General features: G+C 45.3%; 1 protein-coding gene across 1 annotated transcript; it reads right to left on the reverse strand.

Moving 5' to 3' along the window:
- Positions 1-3,281: 3,281 nt before the first annotated feature.
- On the reverse strand, positions 3,282-13,674 carry LOC123144514 (probable protein phosphatase 2C 14). The gene is made up of 5 exons (XM_044563698.1): positions 13,080-13,674; positions 5,594-5,971; positions 5,357-5,474; positions 4,161-4,384; positions 3,282-4,058 (listed from the first exon to the last, which is right to left on the reverse strand). Exons 1-5 carry the CDS (start codon positions 13,512-13,514, stop codon positions 3,657-3,659), a joined length of 1,557 nt encoding a protein of 518 aa, XP_044419633.1. The 5' UTR covers positions 13,515-13,674; the 3' UTR covers positions 3,282-3,656.
- Positions 13,675-16,044: the final 2,370 nt, after the last annotated feature.

Raw genomic sequence — 16,044 nt, forward strand, 5'->3', positions numbered from 1 at the left:
ATTCCATCATCCAAAGGCACACGCAAAGCTTGACCAACTCGGTCATGCACTCCACCACGAACGGATGTTTCAGGACGAGGCTCATAGTGTCGTGGTCGTGGCGCGTACCCCGCGTGGTCAACGCCATCATCGAAACCATCATCTCCAGCATGAGGGTGTGCCGCCAAACGGCGATCATGCACGCCAGCATGTCCATCGCGAGCTCGTGGTGCATAATGCAGTGGAGCAGCCGGAGCAGTCTGTGGTGGTGCAGAAGTCCCTGCCGGCATATTGATGATGTCTGTCAAACCGTCAAACCGAGTGATCAGGACATCTATCCTTTTGCCGAGCGCATCATGACATTGCTTGATGTAGTTGCATGTGTGGTCAAAACCATCCCGAATATTTTAAGGAATATCATCCGCATACACTGGACGTACTATTTCCTCAGAATCAGCAGCAACCTCATCACCCTTATCGACCGAGATTGACATCTTGATCAACACAGTACCGTGAACAACCTTAGCTCTGAATACCACTTGATAAGGCTCGACTAGATGGCGAGTCGTTCGACGTCCCGATCTTTCACGGTACTAGCAGCAGCAACAAGAAATTCCGGTCGAGCAAAGATGCAAGACCGTAAGATCAGAAACTTGTGTCGAGTAGATTGGATCGACTCCACACGCAGCAGCAACAAAATCCCCTCGGATCAACAACAAAGATATTTGGTGTCCCCCGACATGGGACATTTTCTGTAGTTTTATTGAACTCACGACTAAAACAAAAATCTGCAAAAAAAAACTGCCGTATAAGGCCGAAGCTGTGCCCTTTATATGAGCGACCCACAAGTCCAAATCACCTACGGTAGAAAACCAAAACTAACAAGGACTCTCTCTCTCCTATCTCAACTAAACAAGATACTCCCTCCTTTCCGGTTTATAGGGCTCAATTCAAGAATCTCACCAACCAAGGTAGATGGTGAGTGGTGAAATACTTTTTGGAGTTTGCAAAAGCACCCAATTAATGCTCTTGTTTTCCTCAAAAAATTATGTTTACCAATGCATTAATTGCAATGCATGCATGCATAAAGTACATGCATTGATCAATTTTCTCTTAATACTTGCATGCAATGATTTAATGCACATTGAAATCTGAACTTGTGATGGGGAACAACCAAATTAAGCCTTATAAAATGGAAAAACTAAAATTTTGAGATAAGCCCTATAAACCGAAAAGGAGGGAGTAATAACTAATTAAATATTCGGCTACGTTGATCACCTGACAACCGGACTAGACCAGAACTAGTACTCGCACGTAACCTTCTTTGGACTTGCAATACACGTAGCGATTTTCTTCTTTGGTGGAGTCCTGAAATTTGGCTCCACCTTTTCCTGTAGCGAAGGGATCTGAATCAATATTGAACCAATCAAAATATGTTGTTTCGGAATAAAATGCTCCTGGTTACTTTCAGGTGTGGGGTGAATATTGTTTTGATGCCAAACAATAGATTTGGTTTTAGTGGTCACATCACACCGCAGCCAAGATGTGGGTAAGATCAGTACCTCCCAAGGGGGTAAAGTATTTAAAGGAATAATTAGTTATAAGGGCCTTAAGCCCTTCTCCCCCTCCACCTCCACAACATCATCACCTTTCAATTTTTTCAGAGTATTTCATTATTTCTGTTCCATGGCAAAGGAGTGAAAGAACTTCGTATTACGATCTCAATTGTCCAACCAGTTCACATGAGCTCTCTAGCGCCAAAACACATCATGTTGGTCCTCAAGCCGTTCGAACTTGAAGCATGAAACTTGCTCATCATTGTTTGACTTATTTTGTAAGCCATTGCAGCTTGTTTGACTCATTTTGTAAGCCATTGTAGCTGTGAGATGAGAAGATATTCGAACAGAAGAAAAGAGTAGAAGAACGGGTAGAGAAAGATGCAACAAGGGCACAATGGCTTTTTATTGCACGGTGTGTGGCACTGGACTATAAGATGCAAATATCTCGGGCCAACCAAGCAGACCCCAGATATGTTGTGTTCGTATAAAATGCTCATGTATTCCCTACTGACTGTATCCACCAAAATTTAATATACAGTTGTTCATGAATTCACAGATTTTAACCACCAAGATTTACTTAACATATAATTCTCTCTTTGCCCTAACAAAATCTACAAATGCGATGTGTTCTTACAGTCAATGATCAATGATCTCCTTCATTCAAGGGGGTTTTTATAGGAGCCGCTGGCTTTGTAGGATTGAATCCCATACAAAGAACTTTCGATGAGAAATCCTTCGTACTACTTTTGTTTTTCCTGTGATGCAATCAAACAAACTCAAATCGAGCATCCACTTAAAACCTCTTGAAGAAAATCTTGTCTTTCATATGATGCAATCAAGCTGACGCAGTTTATCTGTCTTTGGGAGCTGCTGATTGAGACTGAGCTTGTGCCGGCCAATGAAGATAAGGCCATTTGGGCTTGGAATGTTGTTGGGGAGTACACAGCAGCTTCTGCATACAAGATGCTCTGGGAAGGGGGGATCCTATTCCAGCCGACTGCAGCGATTTGGAAGAGTTGGACCCCGTTTCCTGCAAAATATTCATGTGGTTGGCGATTCAATACAGACTTTGGACCTTGGACAGAAGGCTCAGGCATGGGTTACAAGAGGAGGCTTCACCCTGCTTTTTCTGTGATCAGGAGGAAGACATAATGTGTCTTTGCAAGGCATGTTTGGTATTTGTGCTTCTCCAAGGTGGACATTGATCTGGGCATGCTCCCTTCCCATCAGGACAGGCTACAGGATTGGTGGACTAGTCGGCGCAAGCAAATCCAAAAGGAGGAAAGAAAGGGCTTCGACTCATTCGTCATGCTTATTTGTTGGACTCTATGGAAGCAAAGAAATAATAGGGTCTTTCATTCAGGTAACATCCGTAGTGTGTTTGGCACCGCAGAGCTAATCTTTGCCGAAATCCGGCAATGGGCTCTTGCAAGAGGGAGAGGAGTTCACTGATATTGTGATTAAGCCGGAGTGGAGGGGTGTGGGATCGCCGGCCTGTGGTGGTCTCGCCGTTGTAATCTCTTGTACATATTTTCTCTCTTCTATAAAGTTAAGGTACACCTTTGGCAAACTCTCGAAAAAAAATATGATGCAATCAAACAAACTCAAATCCTTCATAATTCAAATGTGTTTCGTCAATCTACTGCAACTTTACAATCCCACACATCAAAAAATGCCCTAAAGGTCTATGCACAACATCCACCCTCATGATCGTACCAATACACATAAGCCCATGCGATTGTGTACAGAGGACCAAAAGTTGAAATGCATAACAGCCACTGTAATGGACGGCAATCGAATGAATATTACAGAACTGTGAAAACACGGAAGGCTTCTTCCTATAGGGATACTATTATTGTTACGAGACTAAACAAACATTAAGAACAAAATTATTACAAAGAAATATGGCAGGTCACACCAAAACCGAAGTGGTACTTCACAAATGACGAAAACTCAAGACCCTACTCGGACTTGCATGTAGAAAATAGCAAGCAGTGAATTTCAACGCGCTCATAAAAATAGGCATCAGGCTCAGAATTCTGAATGGGAGAATGGGAGCGCACTGTCAACACAGCACAAATCGCCCAACAAATGTTCAATCTCATGCAACACACAAGCTCAAATGATGCTTTGCTTTGTGCCTGAACCATCCTTTGTCAAATCTGAGACAGTAACTGGCTTCGCAACAGCATCAACAAGAGATAGCTCATTTGTATCTTTCACAAGTGCATTAACCACATCGGCAGATACTCCAGTGCTCAGTTGGACAACTGTCGAGTGCTTATCACCACTAACTTCTAGAGCATTTGCTAAATTGTTGGCTGCAGAACTAGATGGTTGATCTGCTTCATGTGTATTCAGGAAGAGACAAACAACAGCACAGTCATCAATTTTAGAAGTAGGGTACCTAGTACGCCAGGCACGATTAGCTGATTCAACCAGGAAGCGTGCTGCAGAAGCCCGAGAAGTAGCTCTGCTTATGATGCTAACAACTTCAGTGTTTGACAGCACATCCCACACCTAGAATTAGCAAACAAGTTAGATAATTGCATCATGTACCAGAAAACCTTCGACTTAGGAGTCTCTGGAAATGATATGGTATAACTCAAAACATCTGCTCACCCCATCAGTCGCCAACACGATAAATTCATCCTTCTCTGTGACACGGTGACAGGAGACTTCAGGCATAGAAATTAGACCATACTCCTTAAGACAGAAGTCTCCAAATGCCCTTGCCATGGCCAATCCAGGTGAGTTATACTTTGGCAGCCAAACACGAGCAACCTCTGGCTCCTCAGGAAGTGCAAATATTCTGCCCCTGCGTTGCCTGATCCGTTGTGCTTCACCTGAATAACAACCATGCCATTACATTCATATTAATAGCGTGTCAGAAGCATATAGCAATCTTCATTTAGAAGTGCCATCAATCTCAGTACAATACCTCACACGAAGTGTAGAAAAGGAAGAAAAAGAAGGCATAAAAACATAATTAACTTTTGCAAATATCATGCATGGCATTTCACCTGCAGTGCAGCATTCTTGCTGGTTGCTGCTAGAGCAACATGAAAATGGTTGCCATCATATACTCATATATGTACAATTTACAGAAATACTTCAAAATAATATGAAAATGGCTCTGTAAATTGTATATCTTGCAAAAAGATGCTTCAAAATATAGCTTAAGAGATGATGTCGATAAACATCTCTAAATAATCCTCCAAAGCATAGATGCATTTTGCTTTATAAGAAGCAAAAGCTACTCAGAAAAACTAAGGGTTTGGTAATATCCGTCTCGTTGACAGGCAGGTCTCACTTGAGTTTTTTAGTGCGCATTAGAAATTCAAGCGCCAACCAGAAATTATTGACCACTGCGTTACACTTTCACACGATAGTAACACATCACAACAAGCCTTGTTGCCTTGCCACACACTAAAACCAAAAAAAACTGATTTACGTGGGCACCCTGATAATTGATATATTGATATATATAAATAAGTTATATGGGCCCAACATTCAAATTTAGTCTGTTACACGGTAAAGACAAGAAAGCAGTGTTGAGATAGAATGACTGTAGACCCTCTTCTCTCTTTTAGTTAGCCTTGGGTAAAATATTAACACAAAAATGGTAAGTGGTACATGGCATAAGATCAGAAATGTCACATAGGCAAGACATAAACAAGGGCACACAAATTATACTAGAGTTCCCAAGTCCACTGTCACAAAATCCCACACTGCATACATGATGATACATCTATTACAAGAAATTGGATATGAAAATGATAAATATATGGAAACCCTAAAGAGAATACGAAGCATACTTGGAATGTTAGGTTTGAGATCAACTGTCAACTGGACAGCAATGAGCTGACCATCTTCATTTCTAGTGCCTAAGATAGCTCTTGAGTCTCCCAAGTTGCCTATTATAAGATTATGACCCTACACAGCAAGATATATGAGTAAATCAATACTCTCAACACACTGCTTTTCACGAATATTTTAAACTGAAATTTAACATCAGAACAGAGTTTTGCATTAAAAATCCAGCGTATGGCTACCTGTTTGAGCACTGCCACTGCTGTAGTTCCACTGAAAAAGCAATCGATATTCTTGTGTAACTTCAGATCCCTGTCCATTATGTGAAAAGCCCGCAAGAATGAAGTTCTGAATGTTGTGAATATCTCTGGGTATTCCCTATCCTGCTCAGCTCCAACAGAAGTGGTGGTTTCTTTTCTCTCTGGGTTTACGGGCAAACCTACTTCATTTGTGTTGCCTTCCATGTTGCTAGCGGGTGCCTCTCTACCCTTATCTGTCCCCATATCCGCACCAAGCTTTACGGGTAGGAGATCTCTCACTCTCTTAGCAACCAAATGACCGTAAGGTCCATGACCATCAAACACACCGCAAAAAATGGTGTCATCTCTTGAACAGAAGTTCTGGCAAAAAGTAAAATATCTTATCTAAATCAATCATCTCATTCAGAACAATAACAACAGCAAACTGTATATGTTAAAAGCAGACTGAAGATGAATATGGAAAATATAAGCAATTTGTGGAAAGCCAGTCATGTTGCATGCCTGAATTAGGGCACTGATAAAGTATGTAGTCGAGAGTATGTGAGGAATTGGATGTGGGACCCATAATAATACAGGTGAAGCTCTCCTCTTCTTATTGGTTGCATGTCTTCAGTCGATACCTAGTTGGTACAATTTTCATATCCTAGTGCGTTAGAGCATCTCCAGCCACGCCCCCAACAGGCCCCCCAGGGCGACTTTTTTGGCGCCAGCGCCGAAAAAAAAACCCAGTCACGCCCCCAAGACACCGAAATCCGCCGGCTCGGCCCGTTTTTGGGCCCGGCGATCCCAGGCCGAACCCAGCGCACTGGGGGCGCTTGGGGGCTCCGGCGGAAGGGGAAAACACGCCTAGGCCACACTGTCAGGCGAAAAGTCCAAGGCAATCGTCCAGATTCGCCCCCCACCCCCACGCGCTCGGCCACCACCCCGCCGATCCCGGCGCCGCCCACCGCCCAGCACCTCTAGATATGAAGCAGCACAAAGTTTGTGGAGGAGCAACTCCACCTTGCTGCTACAATGTGTACAGCACAAGTGTTGAAGGAACAGCTTCAACGTGCTGCGCTAGATATCGCTCTAGAGGCGAATGTAGGTTGATAGGCAGCAAGAGTTCAATCCAGAACTCCTGGGGCACAAGATCTACTCCAAGATCTTAGATAAGAACAACAAGTTCTATTATAGGTAGGGGTACATAGTCTGCCTCCAAAGTAGAGGCGAGGACCTCTATTTATAAGGCTTTTGGGAAGCCTTCACATACTTCTACTTATAGCTGGAATACTCTAGAAAACATTATGTAAGTTTCACCATTCTACTCATAGCTACTCACAACTAGAAGACTCTAGAAAACAGTAGGTAGGATAGAAAAGAAAAGGAAAGAAATACTACACTAGAGTGGAAGCAACTAGAAGTAGCCAAACAGATCTGGCATGTGTTTTCTTTCTTCTCATCTAGTGTTCCTCATCATTCTCCCCTGGTTGTTTGGAACTCGCCCTCGAGTTATCTTCATAGAGCGCTTCTTCTGGATGGTAGAGAGTCAAGTCCGCAACATTAAAAGTGTTAGAGATACCCATGTCACTTGGAAGATCTATCACATAAGCATTATCATTTATCTTCCTCATGATAGAGAAGGGCCCATACCTTCGCTGCCTAAGTTTCCCTTTAACACCTAAAGGCAGCCTCTCTTTTCGGAGGTAGACCATCACTTTATCACCGACTTGGAATGATTTTGGCCTCTTTTTGCAATCAGCAAGTTGTTTATATTTCTGATTTTGTGCTTCCAAAGCGCCGCGAATCTCTTCAAATAACTCGGTGTAATTATCAGCAAAGGACAATGCTGATTTTGAGTTTCCCCTTGATGGCAGCTTCACCAGGTCCACCACATGTGTTGGAACTTTAGTGTAGACAATGAAAAAAGGGCTCCTTCCTGTGGATCTATGCTTGGAGTTATTGTAGGAGAACTCTGCAAGAGATAAAGCCAAATCCCATTGCCCCTTTCTTTCTCCACAAATGCAACGGATCAGATTACCCAAAAACTTGTTCACCACTTCCGTTTGTCCATCTGTTTGTGGATGAGCAGTGCTAGAAAATTTCAATTCAGTGTTGAATTGCTTCCACAAAGTGAGCCAAAATGCAGCAAGAAACTTGCTATCACGGTCTGAGACAATGGACCTTGGAACTCCATGAAGTCTGACCACTTCTCGAAAGAATAGGTTTGCCACATGATGAGCATCCGTTGTCTTGCGGCATGGGATGAAATGAGCCATCTTAGAGAATCTATCCACGACCACAAATACAGCATCACTTCCTCGTCTTGTTCTTGGCAAGCCCAAGACGAAGTTCATAGAAATGTCCTCCCATGGAGCAACAGGAACAGGCAAAGGCATGTATAACCCTGTGTTCTGGACTTGGCCTTTGCAGGTCTGACATACGGGGCACCGTTGAACGAACTTTCCAGCATCTCTCTTTAGTTGTGGCCAAAAGTAGCGAGCTTCCAGGTTAGCGATAGTCTTGTCCCGTCCAACATGGCCACTAAGATCACTTGAATGGAGCTCTCTAACCAGCTTGTCACGTAGAGAACTTCTTGGAATGCACAAACGATCATTTTTGAAGAGATACCCATCTTGCATCAAATAGTCATCACCTAATGGTTGGCCCCTTGCGTGCTTTACCCAAACATGGCCAAAGTCTTCGTCACCCTCATACAACTCCTTTATTTGACCCATGCCCGGAAGTTCAGCTTCAAAAAAAGTCAAGAGGCATGCATGACGACTCAAAGCATCGGCCACTCTGTTAGTTATTCCAGATTTATGCACGATGAGATAGTTAAACCTCTCAAGATATGCTGCCCATCTTGCTAGCATGCGGTCAACATGCTTTTGATTTCTAAAATGCTTCAAGGATTGATGGTCGCTATAAACAATGAACTCTTTAGGCAAGCAAATAGACTTCCCAAGTTTTCAACGCTCTGAAAACGGCGTATAATTCTTGCTGATAGGTACTCCATTTCTGTCTAGCTTCACTTAACTTCTCACTAAAGAAAGCAATGGGCTTCCTTTCTTGAGATAGGACAGCTCCAATGCCTACTCACTTGCATCACACTCCAACTCAAAAGTCTTGTTGAAATCAGGTAGTACCAAGACAGGAGCTTGTGATAGCTTTTGTTTAATCTCATTGAAGCTAGCTTCAGCTGCTTCTGCCCATTGGAACTTTCCTTTCTTCAAACACTCGGTAATTGGTGCCATGATAGTGCTGAAATTCTTAACAAATCGCCTATAGAAAGTTGCAAGGCCATGAAAGCTTCTTACCTCAGAAATGGTCTTAGGAGTTGGCCATTCTCGGATTGCTTCAACCTTAGAATCATCAACACGAATGCCGTCACATGTTATGACGAATCCTAGGAAAAGAAGTTGTGTTTGCAGGAAAACACATTTCTTCAAGTTGACGTAGAGCTCATTTTCCCTTAGTACTTCTAGCACCTTCCGAATGTGATCAAAGTGTTCATCCTCATCCTTGTTATAGATCAAGATGTCATCGAAATAGACCACAACAAAGTGGGATAAGAAGGGTCTAAGGACTTGATTCATTAAGTGCATAAAGGTACTTGGTGCATTTGAGAGTCCAAATGGCATGACTAGCCATTCAAACAACCCTTCCTTTGTCTTGAAGGCGGTCTTCCATTCATCCCCGGGTCTTATACGGATTTGATGATATCCACTTCTTAAATCTAGCTTTGTGAACACTCTTGCTCCACTAAGCTGATCCAACATATCATCCAGACGAGGAATAGGGAATCTATACCTTACGGTGATCTTGTTAACGGCTCTACTGTCCGTACACATGCGCCAAGATCCATCTTTCTTTGGCGCGAGTAGGGCTGGTACAGCACATGGGCTAATACTTTCTCGAATGTGCCCCTTTTGCAACAATTCCTCCACTTTCTCCTTCAATATACCATGCTCCTTTGGGCTCATTCGATATTGTGGAAGATTAGGAAGACTTGCTCCCGGAATTAAGTCAATTCTATGTTGAATTCCTCTCATCGGTGGCAAGCCATGTGGCTCCCCAAGTATGTTCTGAAATTCTGCCAATAAACCACGTACCTTTGCTGGAATTTCAACAGTCAGGTGCTCTTCTCCCTTTACAACAAGTGCATCACACAAATGTGCCTCCTTCAAGTCTTCCATAAACTCATGAGAGGTATGGGAGATAGTTAACATAGTTTTCCCCTCCTCCTTAGAGGTATTACCTTCGGGTTTGTTTGGTAAGATAATGATCCTTCTCTTGTTCCAAATGAAAGAGTAAGAATTTTCCTTGCCCTTGTGTGTAGTATCCACATCAAATTGCCAAGGCCTCCCAAGAAGAACATGGCTGGCATCCATGTCAACCACATCACACAACACATTTAAGCGATAATGCTTACCCAAAGAAAGTGGCAGGTTGCATTGTTTGGTGATCCTCATATTCACTCCTTTCTTGATCCATCCAATAGTGTAGGGATTTGGATGATCATGGGTTTCAAGCTTTAAATGGTCCACCAACTTCTGGGAGATAAGATTCTCGCAGCTGCAACTATCAATCACTAGTTTGCATACCTTGTCATTCACCGTGCATTTGCTCTCAAATATTTTCTTCCGTTGTGTGTCATCGAGTTGTGGTGTGGAACATAGGACACGCTGGATCACACATACCACCTCTTCACCTTCTTCTTGACAAACCTCTTGTCCGTCTACATCTTCAGATTCGTATTCTTCCTCATCGCTTTCACCATCATGGATAGTCGTGTTAACAAATTTCCTTAGTGGGCAGCCGCTGGATATGTGTCCCTCTTTACCACATTTATAGCACTTTGGGCCTTCATTTGCCTTACCCTTGCCTCTAGTTTGCTTCGGGATGGGCTGTTTTGTCTTTGGTGGAGTGGTCTTTTCTTCCACTCTATTAGGTTGGCTCCTAGATGAGCCTTCGGTATGAGGATATGGAGGATATGGAGCCTTAGTTGTCTTTCTCATCCTCACAAACCTCTCGGCCTTTAAGGCTAGAGCTTGTGCTTGATCAACGGACCAGATTTGTTGCATCATCAATCGATCTTGAATAGCATCATTGAGACCATTGATGTACCTTGCAACTTGTTGCTCTTCAGTTTCAGCAAGGTTGCACCTCACTTGTAGCCTTAGAAACTCCTCCATGTAATCTGAAACAGTCCTATTTCCTTGAGCACAATTTTGAAATTGGATAAATAGGATCTGGTCATAATCAGCGGGCAAAAATCTCCCTTTCAAGAGGCCTTTCATTTGTCGCCAAGTTCTAACACGAGGTTCTCCTCTGAGTCTGCGCTCCTCTTGAACGCGATGCCACCATGCACCGGCTCCTCCTTTCAGTTTGTATGCGACCAAAGGAACTCTACGATCTTCCGGAACCTCCATGACCTCAAAGAAAGTCTCCACTTCATATAACCAATCCAGGCACCCTTCAATGTCAACATTTCCATTAAAACTTGGGATCTCAGCTTTCACCTTGTATGTATCTCTTGCATACGTAGGGTTGGGTGCTCTCCGATATGCGTAGAGATTTGGCTCTTCAAGGGCATCATCATATTCTTCACCTTCAGAAGCCTCAACATAAATTGGCCTTCTTGAAGCACGTTGAACAACATGTTGTCGTGGCGGTCTTGCTCCAAGATTACCTCTCCTTCCTTGATGAACATCTTCCTCTTCTTTAGATGAATCTCCTTCATTGGTAGCAGGGGGGACACCCTTTCTTATCATCTCAACCAGCTGGTCAAATCTCCTATTAAGATCTTCACGCAGCTCTTTGATTTGTTGTTCAGCAGCATCCATCCTCTTCTCCAATTGCTCCATTGCTTGCTGCAACTTACTCTCGAAGAGGACAGTAAGAACTAGTATGGGTCAACGAGGCTCTGATACCACCTGAAGCAGCACAAAGTTTGTGGAGGAGCAACTCCACCTTGCTACTACAATGTATACAGCACAAGTGTTGAAGGAACAGCTTCAACGTGCTGCGCTAGATATCGCTCTAGAGGCGAATGTAGGTTGATAGGCAGCAAGAGTTCAATCCAGAACTCCTGGGGCACAAGATCTACTCCAAGATCTTAGATAAGAACAACAAGTTCTATTATAGGTAGGGGTACATAGTCTGCCTCCAAAGTAGAGGCGAGGACCTCTATTTATAGGGCTTTTGGGAAGCCTTCACATACTTCTACTTATAGCTAGAATACTCTAGAAAACATTATGTAAGTTTCACCATTCTACTCATAGCTACTCACAACTAGAAGACTCTAGAAAACAGTAGGTAGGATAGAAAAGAAAAGGAAAGAAATACTACACTAGAGTGGAAGCAACTAGAAGTAGCCAAACAGATCTGGCATGTGTTTTCTTTCTTCTCATCTAGTGTTCCTCATCAAGATAGGCCATTCTCCGCCGGAAAAGAGAGAAGGTTTCGCCGCGGCAACCTCTCCACCACCTTCCGGGCGAGTTTTCCGGCGCTCCGAACCACGGCGAACCATGTGATAAAAAAATTACTATTGTTGAATTCGCGCCAAGCCACGGCGAATATGGGCCGATTTGCGCTGATATCGGGCCGATTTGCGCCGATATCGAGCCGATTTTTCGCCGAAAGCGGGCACATTTGCGCCAAAAATGGGCCGATATCGGCGCCTGGGGGCGACCTGGGGGCGGCGGCTGGGAACCCAATCGCCCCCAGAGCCGATTTTAGCGCCGGCTCGCCCCAAGGCGCCGATTTTTAAGCCTTCTGGGAGGGGGGGCGGCAACGGCTGGAGATGCTCTTATACTTAGTACTAAAGTTGTCAAATCATGCAAGTCTAGTTCAGCATGCTGCCTAGGGAATTCCTCGAAGGTAAATGAGTTCCACAAACAGGTGAGATGTGAACAGTACATGTGGTACACTGGACATGCAGCCAAATTTGTAATCAAACATATGGAAAAGGAAGTAAAGGAGCGTCAAGCAGATAAGATCATCCAGCAAGAAGGGGAAAAAGAAAGGGAAGAATGGATAAGGATGAGAATCATGTGGAGCCCATCCAACATTCAAGTATCCAGCACAAAACCAATCATTGCACTTGAATTAAGCCAGGGGAACTGAAACTCTCTACCAGCAACATCCAATGACAATTCATTTCAAAGGAATATATAATGAGTCCAACTTCAATTCTTGGGAACTATAGGATTCGTACGTACACGGTGTTTCTTTCCGCATATTACATAAGTCGTACGAACATACACTGAAAAAGTGCCCGAAAACAGTCGTTGAGGTTAACATCGAGATCAACTCAATACTGACGAAGTAAATCCAGATCAAAGCAAGCGAGAGCGAAATTAAACCCAACCTAGAACCACGTTTAATTTCGATTACCGAGATCTATTCTAATCAAGTAAAAGTAAAATTATTACAGCATAAGAATTGGAAGGGGGAAAGCGGGTAGACAATTACTGTGTTTTACCTCCCAAACGATCATCGCGTCCTGGTTGACGCCCTTCTTGCCCTGCATCGTGTAAAGCGACGCAACAGCGCAGGCGCCATTGCCAGCAATCCGGCCGGGGATCCGCCTCAGCTCCGCCGCGAAGCGCCGGCCGTCCGCTGTCGACGGGATGGCCCCGCGTGGCGGCACTGGGCGCGGCTGCCTCTGAGGGGACGCGGCCCACGGGAAGCCAAGCACGCGGAGCACGCCGAGCAGGCAGCCGAGAAGGTCATCGAGACACCGGCCACCAGCGGCCGCTCCACCTCCTCCCACACCGCCCCCCGCGGGCGGAGCGGACGTGACCATGACGACGCGCGTGGCGAGCGCGACGGCGACAAGGGGCAGCTGCTGCTCCCCTCCGCCGCTAGGCCGCCGAGGGCTGGTACCCGACCGGCGTCCCGCGGCGGCTTCCACCATGCACCTGCGGTGGGCGCCCAGCGCCGCCCCCGGCCTTTCCCTCCTCCTCTACCCAACGATTCGCTCGCTGCCCCCGGCGACCGCCGACAAGGAAGTAGGCTGCCTGCTGTTGTTGGCGCAGGAGAAGAGATGGGAGTGGGACTACGGGGAGGCAGGCGCACACGGGACGGGATGGGAGCTGCTAATTAGAGCATTACTAGTAGAACCCTCAAACCCTCTAATCCAAGCAGTTTTAAGGGTCAAGAAGTGCCACTTTTTGACACTTTTAAGGGTTGAAAAACAGGGGCAAATACTAGAACCCTCAAACCCAACCCTTATAACGGAATATTCCGTCGAGCACTTCGGGCATTCCGTCGAGCACCTCGTGCACGACGGGCGGAGGGTCGGCGATTGGGGGCGCGGGCGCGGTCTTCGTCCGAGAGGTGGTCCTCTTCACGACCGGGGTCCTTTCCGCGGCGAGCTTGGCCACCGCAGCACCCTTTGGCCCAACCGACGACTTCCGATGGCGCTTGGTGGTGGGCGGCTGCGGCGGGGCGAGGGAGGAGGCGGGGGCCAGGGCGACTGCGGGCTGCGGAGGGACGACGTGCTGGCCAACACGCCGCCGCTTGGCGCCGAGGACGTGGGTGGCGGCCACCACCGACGCGACCTGCGCCTGGCTCGGGACGGGTGGCTGCTGGGCCGACGTGGGCGTCGCGGAGGCGGCGATTGGGGGCGGGGCGACAGGCGGGGCAAGGGAGGAGGCGGGCGTGAGGACGGGGGCGGGCGGCGGCTCCATGGCGCGCGGCGGCCGGCGGCGATTGGGGGCGGGGCGACGGGCGGGGCAAGGGAGGAGGCGGGCGACGAACCTGATTTTTCCCTCCCGCGCGCGCGCAACGGACAAATAGAGGTTGGGGTTGTTTCCCTCTCCAACCCTCACTTTTAGAGGCTGGGAGAGCGACCCGGGCTCTAACCCTTAAAATTGTTTACAGGTTTAGGGGTTAAAGGGTTCTAGTCTTTGCGGGTTTTTTTTGTTTCAACCCGTAAAAAAGCGGTTATTTTTTAGGGTTTGAGGGTTTGAGGGTATTACTAGACATGCTCTTAACCCGACGAAGGATGTGGACTGACTAAAGGGGCAACACAAACAAAAGCAGCCAGGCAAAAAAAACGAGACAAGTCGAGCAACCCAGACAAATTGTCACTCTCTTCTCGTCTTTTCTTGCTTTCATAAATTATTTGATCAACCTCTATGTATAAAATGTGTGTTAGTCTTAAATATGCTTGTCATGTGATTCATGATGTCTCTTGCATGTTGCAATTATTATTCTTACGTGAGTATCATTAAAATTATCATACCTAGCTAAAAAGACATTAAAAATCGCTTGTTGGAAGACAACTCAATATTTTCTGGTAATACTATGTATACTATTCTTGAGTAATATGAACAGACTAACCTAATGAGAGGTTAAGAAACAAAATACCTTAACAGTGAAGTGCTTGATTATTGTAATTAGAGCATGCATGGCTAATACTATATACGGTTGACATGTCGTCGAGCCCTATCATTATTAATCGCAATCATGTAATAAATCTTACTGTAAGGTTGGCTATTAGAGTAGTCATGGTTTTATTTTATTTTTTGTCACGTTCATCTGTAGGTACTATTGTTGTCATCTAGAGGTTGTCTTATGTATAAGAGCCTACTCATTTAATCTTCTCCTTGCCTCTCTCATCTTCACTGTCAAAAAACGTATTTTATAGCCCTTGTTATACTTACTCTAAGGAGAGGGGTCGGTTACCTCCTGATATAGGCCTTTTCTCTTTTACAACTTAAAGGAAAATTCAAGAGGAACACACAAATCGACATTCAAAGACAAGTGCAATCACACAATCAATAGATAAGCAAACACAAGAAATCCACAATTATACAAGATCAACCAAACGAAAACTAGCAACTAGGGTAATGATGTAGGGTGGAACCCTAGATGAAGATCTTTTCACACTTTGAGGGGGAAAGAAGATGAACACAAGAACACAAAGAGGAAATTCACTCAAATAAAAGATCCAATCACACATCCACTATAATAGCAAACACATGAGATCCACAAGAATACAAGATCAGTCCAAGGAAACAAGCGCAAAGGTATAATTCTTCCCACTCCTAAGGAGGTGAGGTCTTGATGATAGTCTTCTCCAAAAGGAGGTCTCGAAATCCACTTGGGGATCCTTTCCTAAGAGGCCTTGATCTCCAAGAGGAGTGGTAGAAGGAGCAAAGCTCTATCAATGTCTCACATATACTTTGCTAGCCCTAACAAATGTCTTAGACCCGAAATATATAGCTAGTGGGAGGAAGGGGACGACTTGTGAGTCAAGAAAGGGCATCCACGGCCGAATCCTGGGAGGCCTATGCGCACGGGGTAAGTTGGGCACGTGCACGCGGGAGTCCCTTGTGCACGGTACACGCCCGTGCGCATGGGGTGCTACAGCAGCGGGAGCCCGTGCGCACGGGGTCTGGAGGCCGTGCGCACGGGGTCATGAGTCTCGTTTCCAGTAG

Source organism: Triticum aestivum, chromosome 6D (genome assembly GCF_018294505.1).
Source record: "Triticum aestivum cultivar Chinese Spring chromosome 6D, IWGSC CS RefSeq v2.1, whole genome shotgun sequence".
NCBI lineage: Eukaryota > Viridiplantae > Streptophyta > Magnoliopsida > Poales > Poaceae > Triticum > Triticum aestivum.